The sequence below is a fragment of the Necator americanus genome, chromosome I (genome assembly GCF_031761385.1).
Source record: "Necator americanus strain Aroian chromosome I, whole genome shotgun sequence".
In the NCBI taxonomy this organism is placed as follows: Eukaryota; Metazoa; Nematoda; class Chromadorea; order Rhabditida; family Ancylostomatidae; genus Necator; species Necator americanus.
Genome location: NC_087371.1, coordinates 19844571 through 19863732, shown reverse-complemented (window position 1 = coordinate 19863732; position 19162 = coordinate 19844571). Strand labels below are relative to the sequence as shown.

General features: G+C 42.2%; 4 protein-coding genes across 6 annotated transcripts in view; 3 read left to right on the top strand and 1 right to left on the bottom strand.

Moving 5' to 3' along the window:
* Nucleotides 1-1536: 1536 nt before the first annotated feature.
* RB195_006265 (uncharacterized protein) lies at nucleotides 1537-2476 on the top strand (the record flags this gene model as incomplete). 2 transcript variants are annotated; one of them, XM_064179262.1, is made up of 2 exons in its annotated part: nucleotides 1537-1964; nucleotides 2071-2476. In XM_064179262.1, the coding sequence occupies 2 exons, from the start codon at nucleotides 1537-1539 to the stop codon at nucleotides 2474-2476; spliced, it is 834 nt and encodes a 277-aa protein (XP_064036228.1). The 2 variants fall into 2 exon arrangements, with proteins under 2 accessions (XP_064036228.1, XP_064036229.1); XM_064179261.1 differs by lacking the exon at nucleotides 2071-2476 and having other exon boundaries at nucleotides 1537-1968.
* Nucleotides 2477-2629: 153 nt separating this feature from the next.
* On the top strand, nucleotides 2630-3136 carry RB195_006264 (uncharacterized protein; the record flags this gene model as incomplete). The annotated part of the gene is made up of 1 exon (XM_064179260.1): nucleotides 2630-3136. The coding sequence occupies one exon, from the start codon at nucleotides 2630-2632 to the stop codon at nucleotides 3134-3136; it is 507 nt and encodes a 168-aa protein (XP_064036227.1).
* A 3051-nt stretch (nucleotides 3137-6187) lies between these two features.
* Nucleotides 6188-19162, bottom strand: part of RB195_006262 (uncharacterized protein) — a gene marked incomplete at both ends in the record, with an annotated part of 33134 nt that continues 20159 nt past the window's right edge. The window contains 11 exons of one of the 2 annotated variants that reach the window (XM_064179257.1): nucleotides 6188-6273; nucleotides 7072-7162; nucleotides 7222-7376; nucleotides 7456-7549; nucleotides 8054-8152; nucleotides 9881-9954; nucleotides 10011-10104; nucleotides 10160-10308; nucleotides 10370-10458; nucleotides 11116-11217; nucleotides 11564-11728. In XM_064179257.1, the coding sequence (XP_064036224.1) occupies nucleotides 6188-6273; nucleotides 7072-7162; nucleotides 7222-7376; nucleotides 7456-7549; nucleotides 8054-8152; nucleotides 9881-9954; nucleotides 10011-10104; nucleotides 10160-10308; nucleotides 10370-10458; nucleotides 11116-11217; nucleotides 11564-11728 (1198 nt within the window). Of the gene's footprint in view, nucleotides 6274-6687; nucleotides 6744-7071; nucleotides 7163-7221; nucleotides 7377-7455; nucleotides 7550-8053; nucleotides 8153-9880; nucleotides 9955-10010; nucleotides 10105-10159; nucleotides 10309-10369; nucleotides 10459-11115; nucleotides 11218-11563; nucleotides 11729-19162 lie in introns of those variants that run through there. The other variant, XM_064179256.1, reaches the window with a different exon arrangement.
* On the top strand, nucleotides 16196-16510 carry RB195_006263 (uncharacterized protein; the record flags this gene model as incomplete). Its single annotated transcript, XM_064179259.1, has 1 exon — nucleotides 16196-16510. The coding sequence occupies one exon, from the start codon at nucleotides 16196-16198 to the stop codon at nucleotides 16508-16510; it is 315 nt and encodes a 104-aa protein (XP_064036226.1).

Below are 19162 nucleotides of genomic sequence, written 5' to 3'. Positions count from 1 at the left end.
CCACTCCGCTACCTAAAGCTACTTTGCTCTCTGTCCCGTTTCTGTTTTAAATGGTTTGTCAGGTTAGAAGCCGACTGCTAACTCGAATTGCACAAAAGCTTGTTTTTACAAAGACTTCAAGAAAAAAAACTCGTACTGAAACTGGAAAAGTCTTACAAAACGTTATGGTGATGCAGTATCTGCCACTTCGAAAACAGGATTTGCAGATTCTCTCATTGCCCTTTAAGACCGACTGAAGGTGGACAACAACACTGGAGTTAACATCCGATGTTTAATATGATTAATATAGAACTGGGTGGATGTAGGGCAGTCGGTAAGAGACTCCACTATGTCTGCAGAAGGTTCGAATCCTACCTAGTGCCCACAAAACCTTTCATCCCTCTGGGGTTGCTAAATTGGTATCAGACTTGTCTGGGTGGATAAAAAGGCTGATCCTACACATCGGTTGGCCTCACAGGTTACTGTACAGGCTAGTTACACGTTCGTAAAAATCGAACGGTTCTAAATTGAAGTGAACATGGTGGCGCATACCAAGCAGATTGACTAATGCCAGATCCTGTATCCTTTACCCTTTAAGTACACTACCAGTGCGAACGCCTTGGTAGGCCGGACTTCAGACTTCTTGAGGTGTTCGCTTTGCTCGCTTTCACTGATCGAAAAAAATGAAAGGGGTGGGATTTTCCACTCCTTTCATTTTTTTGGAGTGGGTTAAACTTGTATTTTTCAAACTACGTCTTCTCAGTTCTTTTTTCTTTTTAATAATTTGAACAACGATGAAAGTTTTCGTAGTACCTTTAGCACTACATTTGGAAAGTATTCAAAGTTGATTTTACAGCTATGATCCTTCGATACCGCCACAAATATAATAACGAGCACAGGACACCTTGCCGTTATGATGAAGCCAACTTTGAAATGGCTACTATTTGCCTTTTTGTGTTAATTCCATTTCTCAGTGTTACGCATCCTCCACAACGGTTTACCGCCTCATAGTGGCGTGGAGGTGACACTGGGCGTCGAACTGCGATGCACAGCGGAGGTTCGTCTTCTGGCAGGGTCTCCCAGGCTGAAAAGGAGTTTGACACATCAGACATTGCGACTTTCGGATCGGAAACCTAGCTAAAAGAAAACCGCTGCTAAGAAAGACCACCGTTTTGGCAAAATGTTGCAAGGTGGTTCCCTGATCCATGTAGGTTGGGCGACGACCTGTGGTGAAAGGTAAGCTCGCCGTGGCATGGCTGCTTAGTTTGGGGAAAAGTTTCTTTGCCACTCCAGCATATTCACTGCCTCAGTACCTTGCACACTGGGCCGTGCCGTCTCAGACGTCGGACGGTATGGCGACCGGTGAGAGGCGGTCAAATCTCAGGTTGCTCAGGACGTATTTGATTCTGGACCAAGGCACCACGGAGACTGTTTCAGACTGTGTACTTACAACGCACGAACAGTGTACACAGACGCCGACCTGCATGCCCTTCTCGGATTATCAAATTTCACGTGATTGCTCTGCAGGAGACCAAATGCGGGAGCGGCGTACAACAGATGAATGACGGTACACTCGTCATTCGTGGAGAGAAGGTTAAGTCGCGAAATGTAATTGTTGTGCACTCATCTGTCGTCCATCTTGTCGATTCTCACGAGATCCTGTCACCTCGTCTGGCTATTCTTCGCCTCCGCCCTCTGCGCCAAAGACACATCAGCATCATCAACTGCTACTCACCAACATTAGCAGCTGATGAATCCGAACTGGATGAGGAGCTGGAGAAACTGATCCGCAACGAGAACTCCTTCTACAAATTCGTTGCTGGAGAGGTAAACGCAAAACTAGGAAAATCCATAGATGGGGAATGCAGGATCGGAAGATTTGGACTAAGGGACTGGAACGAAAACGGCAATCGTCTCGCCAGACTGCTGTCCGCCGCTCGCCTCTTTTATGGGAATTCCCTTTTCATGAAGAAAGATCATCGTCGGTAGACATGGGAACATCCAATGGCGCGACTAGGGCGAAGATCGACCACATACTCACCAACCGGAGGTGGTGTCTACTTGACAGTCGGTAGTACCATCCTTTTGTAGTAGCTCTGATCACCGTCCTCTTCGTGCTTCTTCGTGCTATCGGCAACGAAGGAATAAAGAAGTCGTATACTACGATTGCATTTTCGAGGACTCCTTGTTCCAAGGAGACTGGCACATCGAGGAGGACCCAAGCGTGGACTACGAGATGCTGCTCAGAGGATTACGAGCCTGTGTTGAGCGTGCCTGGGGTCGAATTTCGAAGACCACCAAGGAATTGTTGGGAAGAAGAAGGGCTTTCAGGCTTGATCCGAATGCGTCGCGCATTGAGCGGTTAGTAGCAAACACTAGCAGCAGAAAAGCGTTGCAGGAGGATCTTTCGAAATACGAGCAGAAGAAGATCCTGGAAGCAGCACAAAGAAGAACGAGTCTAAGAAAGGAAGTGCCGCAGGGATCTCCGCGAATATAATATTTCGCTAGCAGCCTTGCTGAGCGAGGACGGCACTCGCACGTCTTCTCGTCGTGAGATGTAAATCACTACGAAGAGGTTCATCAACTCTAGTGTCAAGCACGAACATCTCCACGGGTTCTCCGTTCAGAAGTAGGAGTCGTTATCAAGAGCATGGAACTTGGCACAGCCCCCGGACCTGATTTTATATCAGCAAACTTTCTTCGGGTTGGTAGCCATCCACTTCATGCAATCTTCGGCGCACATGACGTCCTACCTTCAGGAGAAAAGGATCTCAGACCAGTGGAAGACCTCGCGAACCGTTCTTATCCATACGGGGAGGATCTTCGGAACTACCGTCCGATATATTTGTTGAGTGTGTTTTACAAAGTATTCACTAAGATCATTCTCACGCGCATATCTAGGACACTGAATAAAGTCCAGCCTCAAGAACAAACTAGATTCCGTCGGGGGTTAAGCTGTTTGGACCACATCCAGACCGTGTCGAGGGTCGTAGGGGTTTGCTGGGAATACCGCTTGTCCCTTGTTCTAGCCTTCGTCGACTATGAGAAAGCCTTTGACAGCGTAGAAACGAATGCAATACTGTCAGCGTTTTTCGATCAAGGTGTGGACGTCTCGTATGTGAGGACATTAGCCAATTGCTACTCGATGCAACACTAAGATACGCTTTTCCACCGCCCCGTCACCATACCCATTGGAAGGGGATACGACAAGGCGATACTATATCGCCGAAGCTGTTCACAGCTGCATTGCAATGGATAATGAAATCACTATTCTGGGAAGAAAGGGGCATACGTGCTGATGGAAGATTTCTTTCGAACCTTCGTTTCGCGGACGACATCGTTCTCTTTTCGAGTTGTACCAATGAAGCAAAAACGATGCTCAACGAATTGAATGAAGCAGGGAAGAGAATAGGTCTGCGGATAAACAGAAAGAAGACACAGTTCATGAGGAACGCCTACTGTGAGGACGGAGGAGTACAACTTGAACAGCATTCGTATCCGTGAGACTACGGACCAACTGACGGACCAAGATCTTCGTGGCCATCTGTTTGACTCGGCAGTTCTTCCAGCACTCTGTTACGCAGCAGAGACGTGGGCAGACGCCGCTGCTATGTTAAAGAAACTATTTGCTACCCACAGAGCTCCTGAAAGTTGTCTTCTGAAGTCCCCGGCGCATACAACAACTCCCGTAATGTCCCGTTTTTGCGAACCAGCGCAATATATACCGAAAGCATAGATAGATAGATGATAGATAAATACATAGATGGGCCGGTCAGATTATGAGAAGATAAAACTAAAAGAATGCTAGAGTGGATCCCAAGAGATGCTAAACGCCCTCGAGGCAGACCGCCAACGAGATGGGGTGACGGATGGACCAGCTGAGAGCTCAGCTGGATACGGCTCAAGGACCTCGTCAGCGCCATTCACGAATCTTGGGAGCATCTTGGATGACAACGGCGAGGGAACAAAACGAGTGGAAGGGATGAGGATCTCGCACATGCAGTGAAGACGGGCCATCTAAGCATCTAAGTGAGTAAGTATTCGGAGTGTGGGTCATTTCCTGCTCTACAAAAACTATTAACAAGGAATGAGTGTGCTAAGTGAAAGAAACGTGGACAAGAATGAACGTGAACGACATCATCGTATTGGTAAAGATAAAGTTCTACCTCAGATCATGTAAACTGTCAGCTACTATTTAAGCAGCCGCTACTTAAGCACACCAGTCCGACGCCGTGAGATCCGCCCCACCTCAATTTATCGTACTCTAGTGCCAACGTAAGAGTCCGACGTTACTCCATGGAACCCGTCCCACCCCATTTTACCGCTTTATTACCCCGGTGCACCGATGTGACGTAGTCTGACTGTTTTTTTTCAGAATTTCGTCGCACACACACACACACATACACATACACACACACAAGGGCTCGTTATTTTTTTTCTATGTATGCTTTCTTCATTTTTTTTCTTAGAAATTTCAACTTGGGGAAAAATTACAAAATTACATTACAGTTTTCCTCTTAAACGCGTCTGTTCTACATTTGGAAAACATTCAAACTTGATTTTACATCTATATTTCTTTGAAACCTCCGCATTTTTAAGCATTATTGAAATGAATTTCTTCATTTTTCCTCAGCAATTATCACAGAATGATGTGCTAAAATGAAATAACATGAACGACCTCACTGTGCTGATAAATATAACGTTCTACGTCATATAATGTAAACTGTTGGTTACTATTTGAGCAGCCGTTTGCATGCGTGATTCCACCTTCTGAAGAAAAGATATAACCAACCTGATGCAAATTTGCCGGGCACAAGATATGCAGAGGAGTTATAGAGGGGAAACGCAACGCGAAGGGTGACCACATCTATGAAACTGTTCACGACGTTTCATTTACTCCTTGCCAAGTAAACATGAAGTATGTGATGGAGCTGTACCACCAACCGACATCACTTCATTTTATAGCATTCTAGCGCCGCCGCACAAATTCGACCCGTAGCACCCGTCTTACTTCGTTTTATAGCTCGCTTGCACCTCTCGCCTACTGGAAGAAAAAAGCGCATTCGAATAGATCTCTAATCTTCCTGAAAATGATTTCTGGACAAGATCTAAGAATATTGTGTACAGGTTCATTCTCTGTCCTAAATACAGTACGTAAGCTCGTGATTTATTGATATTCCTCTTGTTGCTATTTATTTATTCTGTTCAATTCAGTGACCTTGACATTTCTGTATCACTCTCATTTCGTTGTAAATGTGTAGTTCTCTACGTCTCTGCAGCCAGGGTAACATCCAAGATGGACCCCTTTGTCTCCATAAACGATTGGAGCGTTGCTTTGTCGAGGCATGTTCGCGTCTGTCCGGATGTATCCAGCCTCTTCATCGTTTGCCGAAAAGAAGAGAATAGGCGGCACGCTTTGAAAAGTGGACGATCAATATGAAGAAAATCGTACTGTTTTTGTGATCGAATGAGAAAATGATCAAGTACGTCTTGTGGATCGACAGCTGACAGACAACACTCGACAAAAAATCCTACGGTGTTCATCGTCTCGAGTAGAACAGATAGTAAATTTCGGACCGAAGTGCTGCGAAACTGAACGGAACTCCTCTGACGTTTGTCTTACTTCCATACGTTTTTACGCAGTTAAGACAAGAAAAAACAGAGATGGGAAATTTGTTTCGTCAAATAGTCAGTATATTTCTTTATTGCAAAGGCGAGTTTTTTTTAATATGCTTTTCCATCTACAGATTGTACGATATAGTCGAACAATTATTAAAATAAATTGGCATTCAGAATTGAGACAGTTCTCGATGTTAAACCGAATCGAAGCACAAGTCTGTTTTGGCAATAAGGAACAAATGACGTGTACAGATTTAGTTGAAACAGTAAGGAAAATAGGAAGGAAAGGAGAAAAAAAAAACCAATAAAATACTAAATAGGGATGATAGTAATAAAAATATAATACATACATATGTGTAAGTGCTCCCTCGAAGAGGAGGCAAATGGCGGAGCAACACTTCCAAGCTCAATAAACGAATGGCACAGATTCAGAAGAAAATTTGGCGGACAGTACATAGAAGGCAAAGGAAGAGGTTCTCGAGCTATCTGTATGCTTATCGATAGGGGATAGTACAGTATCCATGTGACAAGAATTTATGTAACCATATGCTACCGGTAAAGAAAAATAGCGAGGTGGATGTGTGGGCGACTAGGTTTGCAACCTTGGAGATGCTCCTTTTTTCCAGCTTTTAAATTTGTTGAATAAGCACGTTGGCGACAGAACGGAGCATTTCCCTGAAACCAAACAAACTTTACACCTGCGTAGAGTTTCGTGCATTCAAAATGGTGGAACATCCAGTTCCTTTGAATCTGAAATCGGATCCGATTGCAAAGTGACGTCAACTCTTCGACTGTAACTCAAATACACGGCATCGTGCTAGAGGTTACTAGAACAGATTTAAAAAAAAATATGTAGAAGTGGATGAATCTTGCAGAAAAACACTGGAGGACGGGGAAAACAAGGGATTCTTTTTTACAACACCTCATCATGATCCGTACACAACACTAGTACGAAAACAATGCTTCCATTTTCCTGATGTGTGCCGAAATTGCACTTGCTTTTCGTCCCTGCGCAGAAGGCTGTACAGGCTTTTTGTCTATTCGTCATCAATCGTAAAAAATATAAAAGGGAAAGAGTAAGCCTCGTGATTACGAGACACCACCGTGTTCTGCAGCTGCGGACAGCAACCCAGGACGAACCGCTTCTAAATTTAATCATATTGTACAAGAATTCGTTTAAATTTCCTGTCATTGTGATCTGATCTATGTATACTGGTCCTAATACATATGTTGTCAATATAGTTAAAGTCAAAATAAGTTGCTCCGCATGGTTGACGTGACCTAAAATCCAGTATATCAATAAAGCCTTGAAAAAAAACCAAAGGAAATTACGAATTCACAGTATTTTTGCAATTTTCTTTGTCTCTCTCCTTGAGAAAACATCAAAAAGCACGAAAATAATGAAATTCTTGAGGTAGCCCTACCCATATAAAAGCTTCTAGAAGTAACTAATAAATGATAGTAAATAAATACCGGTATTGACATCTTCTGGCAACGCTTTCTTCTTTCTTTGCGAATAACGACGAATTGCCGCATGAAAATCGTCTTCGATACGAGGTGAGGGCTAAAAAATTGGTTTTTTAAGGACGAAAAATCTTTCTTAACCAAAAAATGCGTGCTCACCTTCTTTTCCTTTCTCTCAATACTTGATGTATCTGGCGCATAGGCATCTTTTAGCTCAGCGACCAAACTTACAAGAAGATCGTCGACATCGTGATCCAAAGCGACGGAAATTTCTAAGGGCTCGAAGCCGAAATGAGCAGATGCTGTTCGAACTTCTGCAAAAAAACTGAACATTTTCTACATTGTAGAGTAAGCAGGTCCCCTGATTTTCGCGGTATTTTCTCATCGACTCACCGTTTTTAGTGACCGTCCGTTTTCGCTCCAAATCTGCTTTGTTCCCCGCAACAACTATAGGTAGATTTCGGCATTTTTCTGAGTCCCTAATCATCTGCAACGTTGTGAAATGAGTAACGGTTCAGCACTGGATCCATACATGTAACGTATTTTTGGATAGTTCGTACCTTTCCCAAAACCTAATAGGAATCTCGCATAAGAACTGATTTGATGTGATTTAATGGAGACTGGTGCACAGCTGTTATTTACCACATGTGCTGAATTGATTGACTCGTACTACTATTATGCTCAGCTAGTGTTAGAAGTACCAGAAAGTTATGTCACTCCTTCTTCAAATTAAAGACAAAGTCAATTTTTCAACCCTTCCACTCCTATGTCTTTTAATTACCTTTATTAATAGGTTGCCATCTATTAGGGTCCTCTTGTTTTCTATACTAGGAGTGGGTTTCCACCGAAGAAAACCTGGGCTTGATAAGAATACTGTCACCCAGCCTCCCTAATATAAGAACGTCATTCTACATAGAGAATATTTCACGATTTACAAGCAGACCCGTTCCGGTTTCCATGAACAGGCTTTTATCCGAGATCAACGAATCACCTCAATAGCCATTGTGGCCTGCTTCCAACTCCTCCTCGAGTCAATACTGTACACGACCACAAAAGCGTCAACTTCATCGGTTAGCCAGGTTGCATCAGCCTAAATCAATTCTTTCTTTTCCTAAATTTCTTCGAAGAAAAAAATTCATTAAAGTACACATTCGATCCGTATGGGCAGCACTTATACAGCTGTTCGCCAGTGTACAAACCCTCGATCATTTGCGGAGAACCAACGCCACAATGAAAAAATTGCGCGTGATTGATATCAATGGAACTTTGAGAGCGGCCGAGTGTGTTGTTTACCTCTTTTAAACGAGTTTTTATAAGATGAACTGAATTAAGAGCCTGAGAATAGATCGGATTTGCACGTATCCGAGGGTCTGTCCATTAGTCAAGAAGCAAGAAGTGGTTAGAAAACCAGCAATTCGAGTAGAAATATGTTGATCACTAGACCTGACAGATTTTTTTATTTCAAAAACACTTCTTGCAGTTTCAATTACCTTTAAAAAATCAGATTCCTCGCGAAGATCTCAATTAATGTCTTCGTTTACCTTGGGATTTGTTATCATTAGATTTATTGGATGACCAAGTTAGAAAACTTGTAATAATTGAATTGTCGCTAATTGGCAGTTTATTAGCTGAATATTCAAGACTCATCAATTTCGATTCAATCATTCATTTAATCAGAGAAAATTGCCTTCAAGTGTTGAGAGCACCCCTTGCCACTCGGTGCATTAGCGCATGGAGAATTGCAATTTGCTCCACGACTACAAAAGTTATGGTACCAGATGTTGCAGCAAAGTGCATTCGTTTCTGGCTGTAGGAATCACCTTCGAAAACACCTTTATGACCAATAAATACGAAGACAAAAAGCGTTAAAAGCATTCTTGACGCAAGGAGCGTGTATGACTCGAGAGATGATCACGGAATTTCTTAACACAAAGCTAAACATAAGGCTCTAGAAGACGTTAGTGCGTTAAAAAGTACCTAAACACTGAGATATGTAATCGAATAAAGATTTCCTTGATAATGATTGGTGTAAATTTGTTTAGAAATCATAAGGTGTAGGTTTTTTCTCTACGAATTTTTTTTCTCACAGTCGAGTGCATGCTTTCGAAGTTAGGAGAGCCAAAGTCTAATTTAGCTATAACTCAGTACTTAGTACCCTGTTCGACTTAAGAAGAATTGTGAAAATTGTGTCGAAAATCTGTAACATAACTGTAACATATAATGATTCAAAAAAGATTGGGTTGATGTAGTATGTACCTAGTACCCTGTAGGTTAGGCGCGTTCCGGTCTATGACTGGATGTTGTATTGTAACATACACACACACCCAACAATTTTGTCAATAGGCTACTTCAATTTTTAAAACCACGCTAAACGGTGGAAATTCTCGACGAATTCATATTTTCCAACTCGGGCCCAAAGCCGTGATTGCTCCTATTCACAATTCTACAGGTTCAACAGTTCCAGAGTTCGTGGATCACGTTCCTGACAGAAATGTTAAGATAAATGTTTGGTCTAACACTGGCAAATAAATGCCAGTCACATCCTTAGTGCAATCCACGGAAAAATAGAGGGCGTGGTTTGCTTGATGAGGCATCGAACTCGTACAACTTCCTCAAAAACAGGAAATCAAAAGTAACTTTGCATCGAGCTCACGGAATGTTTAGCTTAACAACAAAAGTCTGCTCGGCTATTGTTGTTAAGCTAAACAAAAGGCTTCCCTGCTAAATCTGTTTCTTAGATTTTATCCCTTCATACATTTCTAAAAACTAGAGTGTCTCTTACATTTTGACTCAACCATACTTATTAATATTTACTCACCATGTCGCTTTCGAAGAAAATCAAATCCAATTCCTGTCCTCCAATGCTAATAGACACGGTGTTTTCGTAGTCCTCTGTAAGAATAAATTCCGAACACACAGAATTACGCACGTAAATTTACCGAACTCACGGATTTCATCAGCAAACGCATTTTTGTATTCCGAAGTGATTAGCTGACCGATTAACGACGATTTCCCCGTGCCCGTGTCACCAACCACGTAGATCTACAAAGATTATCGTAATTAGGGCGTCATTCACCCTAAGGGTCTTAAGATCAACCTTGTACGTCCTATGGCTGGTTGATGGATCGTTCGTAGTTGCAGTGGCTGCCTCTCGTCTTGACTCCTCACTAGATGAAACACTTTCGCTTCGGGATTCCCGAGCTGAATCTGATCCAGATATAGGATAAGGCGATGGCGACTTGTCACCTAAAGGTCGCATCTTCTTAGAAGCTGGTTGAATGTAGAACGTAGAACAAAGACAACTTACTTTTAATAGTTACTTCACTTTTTTTCCTCCTGAAAGAATCGCCTCGGGAGACGACCGCTCCTTTTTCGTCGATTTTGAATTGGCGAACTCTAAAAATGGCAAAAATGAAAAATTGCGCTTCCGTTTATCATTTAGAAAGCAGCGCAGCAAGAAGGAAATTTATGTGCGTAGATGTGACCTGAAACTGGCTGAAAAGAGCCAGCGAATGCCTCACAAAAAAACTCTTTTTCAAACTATAAATTTCCTTAGCTGTTAAGCTGGAACAAACTGTGAATAGTCAATTTTTGATGATAAACATGAAGGCGGATTTCAACTTTTTCACAATTCAAGACATCGAGGTCTCTCTCAAAAATTGTGGTGAGTATGGATTACAGCAGTTTCTTTCTCGGAAATGCTGAGGATATCTGAGCTTCTCGCTAATTTGACATGAAGAACGTCTGATACTTCTTGGATTTCTCAATAATGAACTTCGTTACGAGTCAATATTGCAAGTAAAACGTTTTTACGTACCTTCTGAAAAGATAAACGTTAAATGAGGCTCAAATGACTTTCGCTCACACAGACAAGGAAGAAAAATTGCCGATGAAAAAAAAAATAGAACTCATGAATATGGAACATTTTTTCTGGATGTTTCTGGATAGAAGACTAACAGCTTTTAAACATGAAACCTTCATTGCACTGATATTTATTTACAAGAATTTATCTACAGTCGTTTTACCATGATTTCTCAGCATTTAATTGCCTACCTTTTATACTCATCCGCAGCCGGTAACCTTAAGAATTTCTCCTCTACCTCACTGGCATGCTTGGCTTCGGGCCAAACGTCTGTGCGAGGCTCCTGGACGCGCCTAAATTGTTTGTTTGAATGCATGCTTGTACTGTATTTAGCTCCAAGGAATTGAAACGATCACGTGATCATCCGGCACCGGAGATGCCTACCGCGTTGATCATGTGGCCTTCAGTGGATGAACCCTTGAGCATTGTTTGTCAGGGTCTAGCACTTGAAATTCAGTGCGTTTGGATTAAACGCGTGAGTGTTTAGCGCTATGGAACCCCATTTCTCGTGCTGTTTTCAGGAGTTCAAGAAAAAAAAAGCGGAACAGACAAAAAACTGGCAGAAACAATTCGAGTAAATCGACATACAGCGATAAGAGGGCCCGAGGGATCACTTTGACGATTGAGGAACACTCTAACCTGTGCACGAAACTGCTTCGTCGTGTGATCGTCGGCGTACTACGACGTCTCTCGTTCGGAACATCTTCTAAAGCCGTTCTCTTCACTTCGATCAATGGACGAGGACGATGTTTGAATGATTGTGATCTCAGTGGCTGTCGCATATCCGGAGAGAGTAAGCCGCTACTGAAATGATGAAATGAAATTAAAGTTTAAGGATGGCGAGAGATTTTTTTCGACACAAATAAGGATAAATTTCAAATGGGATGAAGAGGTCGAAAAAGTGAGACTATTAAATTTTTCAAGGAGCCTAAGGCGAAATCAGCTGCCGCGATGGGAATTAGGAACAGAGCTTAACGAGATGGCAAACAGCCAGGATGAACTACACATAAAGCTAGGAAACGAATAATTATTCCCAAAAAAACTGATCTTAGAAAGGTGAACAAAGGTGAACAAAAATAGCGGAGATGTTAATCGGTAAATTTGGAAACAACAAAGAAAAAATGCTACAGGATTTTGGTGTGTACTCAGGGATTCTTGACTCCTGATGTTTTTATGTCAGACAAGAGTGTGCAAGCAAAACGGAAGTCCTGCGGCACGAAAATTCTGTACTTCTAATCGTAGTTTCACAGACGGAAGCCATTTTGCTGTGTAATCAGAGAGCTTCCAGAAGAAACCGCATCAGCAGTCTCGAATCGCATGCAAGAGATGAATTTTGAGCGATTTTTAATCGTGAAGGAAGCCTATGCTTCAGCAAAGATCTGTTAAATGAGCAATGGGCAAGGATTTCCTTTGGTATGGAGAAAAGTCTCATAAAACAGCTGGGATTGGAATTGTGGCAACAAAATAATACTGCCACGGTAAAATTTCCGGTTTTAGAAACTGCAGAACTCACTCTATAACAGCGAGCTTTGAAAGGAATTTAGAGGAAGATAGGAAAAGGAACTGCTATAAGAAAGGCTTTTTGTAGAGAAGAAGGAAAACAAAGAAACAAAAAGAAAGGTTCCATTAATGACCAGGACAATCAAGAAAGCCAGTGCATTACGCAAATGCTGCCATCAAAAGCCTTATGGCTACGTATTTCCTTTTCAGTATAAGAACAGCTACAGAAAGAGAAAAAAGAGCCGTCTAATAAGGACAGGACGAAGAAATTCCTTAGACGAAAGCTTTTCTTCTCATTCCCTCTGATAAACACCTGCCTCCACCACTTTTTCTAGCATAACTAGCGAAAATAGAATGGAACAAAGACATTTGGCCTTGGTACTCCAAATAGTAAGGGTCTTTTAGGGGAAAAATGCAGCAAGGCTCTCTTAAATGCTGCCAGAAAACGGCCAGCGCGGAAATGAATATGCGGAAATGCTCGAACAGATGAAAGGACAAGAGATTACAGCAACCACGCAGCGAATAATTGCGATGTTTTGATGGTGGACATATTGCCTTAGGATTTATTACTCATTCCTACTTACCGTATCCAGAGTAGGAGGACTGGATAGAGTGGAAGGCTAGAGATATTTTTGATTTTAGGATCACGCACTTCTTTCTCTTGAATAGATCCTCATGGTAGAAATTTCAGACTGCCCTCTTTAGTCAGAAAAAAAAAACAAAGTGTGGAGGAGATGAGGTGAAAAGGCCGAGAAAACTACATACATATTGGCAGCATTACGATTTTTCGGTAAATGCGCACTTCATGGATTCCGCTTTGGTTTACTGGCGAGGATTCGTGAGGAAAAGGCTGTTTTGGGTAAGATATTGGTGAATTAATCAAAAGGAACAGCTAGTTCTTGGTTTCGAAGGTTTTCTGGAAAGGAGTAGATGAGAAAAGTAGTAGCTTAAGTGAACAAGTGATAAAACTATGATAAGGGGGACACAAGGTCATTGAAATATGTAGTGCCCGAAGAGATTCTCGCTGTGGCTTCATTCATTTATCTATGGGGTTTATTGAAACCAGGGGGGATATAGTAGAACGAGAACAGCACTGCTTTTATAAGAAAGTAGGTAATTTTTGATCCATGGAAAATAACGTGGAAATCCATGGAAAATAGTGAATGACTCAGAAATAAGCAAGCGCTGCACACAGCTGGGTAGCGATGGATGGTTCGTTTAGCTAGGTCGGAGGGGATCTATTTGAAGAAACCCTACGCTTATTAGCAGATGTGAAGAGTTGCGAATGGTGAGCGCAGGAAGAAGTGCATTTAAGTGGTCACTAGCATTGTACGCAGCCAACGGATGAGTCATTCCATAATATCCTGCAAACGATTTATCCATGCTCACGGATTTCTTACGAAACTAGGGAAAAAGTAGAACAGCAGCTGTACTCTTAGGAGGATAGCTTGGAGCTTCATCGGATCAGCACTGATGACTCACTATTATCTTACATTAGGGTAGGAATTCAATCTCACGACGAAATAATAAATACTGGATCCTATCGGAGACATAGAATGGGAAAGAAAAGCAAAATGGCAACGGTTGCCACTCCGAAGAGCACACGCGGGTGTGTCATGGCGACAAAAAACTAATCGAAAAGAAATGAGGAGCATAGAAAAAGCAAAAAATGTAACTGAGTTCTCGGATAGGTTCAGCAAGCGGCTACGAAAATAATAAAGTGAGTGAAGCGGTCAATAAAACTTGTTTCACTCGAAATGACTGCAAGAACTCACAGCAGCTGCTGTTTATTAGGAAGTGTTCGGTCAATCACGGATTCGTTCGTACAGCTGAGAAAAAAGGAGCGGACATCCTTGGAAATCGCTGAAGCCCAGTAGGGTTTCTCGAAATCACGCGGAATGCCCTCAGTTCATTGCGCACGTCATTTATTCCGTATTTTTCACGAACTTAGTGTACTATTTTACGGATTGGGAACCGCCGCTCTCACCATCACTTTCAGTCGTCACTTCCGCATTCGAGAGCACGATTTCTTGCTTTTGCAGGAAGTTCGCAACAACAGTTCCGGCTCAAGCAGCCTTCTAAGATGCCAAGCAATATTTTTCTTTACTCTCTTCTAACTTCCCCGAAGGCCTCTTACGTTTTGAACGACTTGGCATTAAGACGTTCAAGCAATTATGAAAGTAAAAATCTAATAAGTCAGTGATCATTTAGCATGGAGGAATCGCGTGCAAGATATACACAGTTCCCAAAATATCTATTTATACTAATGCGCAACTCCAGTAATTGGGCAGAGTTACTGAAACTAATCATATTAGTTAGTTATCGCTTTCGAAGTTACAGTGGGGGTGTTTTTTTACAGTAGATCCGCACTACTGCTCACTGTAGGAAGTACTTCTGAACAACTAAAGGTCAACTGGACACAGATAGATGAAAAACAAAATAAATGTAGCAAAAATACACTTCTTGTTAGCTAAAATTCTAGATCCAGCACAAAAAAAAAGATGCAGTCTATAAATTAACGGTGAAAAGTCTTTCTTAGATTGATTCATCCTATTTCATGTACTACATTTTACAATATGGAAGGGATACGAAGTGGATGATACTTATTTGTCACTAAAAAGGTATTCATTTGGAGAAAATGTCACACTGAGTTGGAGATGTTGAGATCTCCCCACGAAAAGATAAGAAGGGGGTGGATGGCGAGCGCGATCACGCTTACCCTAATTCAGTTTACTCTAATTTTCCCGAGAAACAACGTGAGAAACGGTCTTACTGATCAAACTTTACTAAGAGACACTTAAGAAGGCGCCAACAACGCATCAAATATGCGTTGTTAGGCGTCTGGTTGGGAAATTCAAGGATTCAGAGTCTCTGCAAAGATTCTACTTAGTTACTGACGTCCTTGCCAAAGTTGCGACTGATATAACGAACAAGACTAGGATGTTTCCCACGCTGCTTTTCAGTATAAGTAAAGAGAAATAAGTGCGATTGTGATCATATTGTGATCTGCATCCGTACCACTATCTTTTTGTGAAAAATCCCGTTATCGTCAATTTCGTAGTATGCTGTCTTTAAAACTGTAGTAGTTAAAGGCATCACCCCACGAATCTGGGGTGGTGCGGATTTCAGGTGAATTATGCCAATACGGGGTCGTAGATTATGGGAAGGAGGGTAATTCCGTCCATTTCTTCCCAATTGCCGTAAAAAACGGCCCGGAAGATGTGGCTTTGAGCGTTCCGAGGCGCTATTTTCCACAACGAGTTCGATTGGAGCGCGCCAGCCTTGTGCACACGCCGCATCTTCCGGGAAGTTTTTTTCGGCAATAAGGAAGAAATGAACGGAATAACACTCCTCCCCATAATCTACGACCCCTTCCTGGCATAACTCACCTGAAACCCGCACCACCTCAAATTCGTGGGGTGATGCCTTTAATCGTGAACACATATGTATAGCATATAATCTCCTTTTAACAGAATGGAATATGAAGAAATAATTCTCCTGCGGTCATATAAAGATGAAGTATTTGTAACATGTATAAGGTTTCCCAAAATTCGGGAAAGATTTGAATTAAATAGAGAACAGTTTTTTCAACTGTATGTTTTTTTTTTTACTGAAACATAAAGTACATAGGCTAGGGTTACGTATGGAATAGCATCCACAAAGTGTCAATGTTTGGTGCGGATTTTGGGCCCGAGGCGTCATTGGACCATACTTTTTAGAAAAAGAGGCTGGTCAAACAGCTACTGTTACTGGTGCTCGCATCGATACACGATGACCGAGTTCTCAATGCTTGAATTGGATGAAATTGACATGAAGAAGATGCGGTTTCAGCAAGATGGCGCGACATGTCGTGGACCCGTGAAACAATCCGATTACTGCATGATAGGTTTCCTGGTAGCGAATTCTCTCGTTTCGGTGATCGACGACCTAGAGACAGCTTATGTGCCAGCAAAACCGTGGAGATCATTTGCCGATGTGGTATTCCGTACATTACCCTATCCTGTATGTATTTTATGTTTCGGCAAAAAGAACATACAACTGGAAAAACTGTCGTGCCTCTCTCGAGTTGGAAGCTTTCTTCGTTAATGTAGCGTCCCCATTGACGCTAAAATTATATCAGGGTAATCCACCGTTCCCACGCACCGAATATTCACATGTTAAGAAAAAACGAATAAGGGAACATCTATTGAGGTTTCTGCAAAGTTTCACGTAGTGCAGCAGCGCATAACAAGTGCGACACGGTGCTCGTAATGAAATTCTCGTGAACAGATGTCGTTATCGTCCCTGACTAATAGTGGTTGCTGAGATGCACTGTGGTCAGTTGTTGATCTCACAGTGGACGCGACCGGGCGGCGGAGACGGCACCTGTCGGCACTTGTAGCTTGTTAGAAGTCAATCAGTCAAAAAGATCTGATCTGATTTCTCTGCTGACGATTAGCGCGTGCATTTACGTGGAGAGATGACTAACCCGTCCGTACACCAGCACTTGGGCAAAAAGGAAAGAGCAAAGAGCAGTTGCGAAGGAATCCCGACACTGCTAATACGGATAGAACACATGGCCTGAGGGAATAGCCGAGATAAAAGGATTTATCAGAAGTGGGCGTATGTGACTAATGAGAAGGTTTTGAGAAAAAGAGAACAGTCTCTTTTTCAACTGATCATAATCTCCAGATTTTTTAAAATCTCTCCACGGAATCCCCGAAAGCCTTACGCTTGTGATACTGCAATTTCACAACCCGTTCATCTGGAACTGTGTACACGGAGAAAGGGGCGTTCAGACTCCATAAAGCAAAGGGGATCGGTAGAGTTAAAAGTTTAAACGATCGATTTATGATTATGCAAAGATGTGATAGTAATGTCCTGAAACATCTTGCTGAATTAAAGAAGAATTCCGAAGAAAAGAGGACTAAACAGGATAGGAAAATGCAAAGCTCTATTCCACTGGAAACAAAAGTTACGTCCGAAACTTCGAATAAGAAAAGGGTTTGTTGACAGCAAACGCTCGATGAGCAGAAAATCTGCATTTCTTACTAAACGCTCAACGCTCACCTATGCGTTGAACACCACAACAAGCGAGCTCCTTATTTTTTCCGAACTGCATTTAGTTGAGTTGCGCATTCGGCAACTGATTTCAAATAATTCAGGAAGAGATAGGCGAGATGTGGACAACGGCGGACAACTTGCGACAAACATAGCATTAAATGACCAGCGACGACTCACTGGGTCTCTGCGTTTAGCGTGTTCTCACGGGGATTTCTGGCCTTACACTGCCATATGCAAATCGAGCTCTTACGAGCAAGCTCCTCTGGTGATGGGATTTCCGCCTAAGACCTCAGTGGATGAGTAAATGAACGAGAAAGGGTGCCAATGAGAGCAGGGTAGTAGCGTAAAATCATTCATGTATATGAATAACGCGTACTAATAGTCACAAAAAGAAACCCGTCCCTGCAGATACCCGAAACACGACCCAACGCCCACCTCCCTCAATCGACTTCCCAACTGATTTGAAACAGAAAAAATCTCGAGTAGTCACTTTCACGTTGAAATGAGGCGACAAATTAAGGAATACAAGCAAAAATTAACCTAGAAGCCCCTAATAATTGCGAGACACGGTCTGTGTATCAAAGTATCCTTCCCTCGAAATGTGGGCACAAGTCTCAAGATGGCTGTACGTTTTGATAAGAAATTTTAGCAAAACCTATCTGTTTAAACGAGGAGTTCTCACCTTTACAGAGGATTTTTTGAAGAGCTTGTTATAAAAAATATTTTGATAATTTGCTGTCCGAAAGCACTGCAGCTAAGGGTGGCTGAAGTGTTAGACTAACAAATAGAGGGACTAGAAACTTATAAAATGCACAAACACTGGAAATTCGAAGAGGATAGGAAAATGGATTAGAAAAAGTTGGGTTGATGAAAAGGAGGTCCACATTAAACTCTAACTGATTCCGGCGAGCTGATAGCGGACCGAAAATTCTCTTGTCAACAAAAAAATTAGTTGTTGTGGAACTGCGAATGATATTTGGAGGATAATTCTGAAAACCCTCGATGAAATGAAGTCAGACGAAGCACTAGGATTTTCGACGCTGAGCACAGTGCATCTTCAACAAATTAGCCAACATACATAGGATGGGCATTGAGTGTTTTGACTAGCACTCATGCAAACAGAACAAAGTGCAGAATTAGGACAGATGCTCCGCAATATTTCCGACGCACAGACAGGTTCTTAGAAAAGTTGAATCGTCCTTTAGAACGGAGGAACAGTTGGAATTATGTGAAGCGAACCGACGAGAGCGTACTCAAGACGAAACGAGCGCGCCGACGGAGATGGCAAACAGATCAAACAGAGAAGAAAAAACGGAGCAACGGAGAGTTACGGCGAGCGTCGCAGGGAAACACCTCGCCGCGCAGCGGATACCGCAGGACCTTGGAAGCCAACAGGGAGCGAAATCATAATCCAAGGAGTTCCCTGGAGATCCTGGGACAGATGTTCGCCGGAATAATACCGTGGGAGGTAAGCGACAGTACAATGAAAGAGGAGATGTTGGAAACATGCTTGAAAACAACGTCTGAGGATTTGAAATATGCGAAATCGATCCTAGCAGAGGACAACCAAACTATTTTCCTCTTAGTCCAAAGAATTTTGTTATTGCAGAGAAGAATAAAAAAATTAGAAAATACTCATTCCATAATTTCAGTATTGTTTTCACAAGGTGGAGGCTTTAAAAACATGCGTCAAGA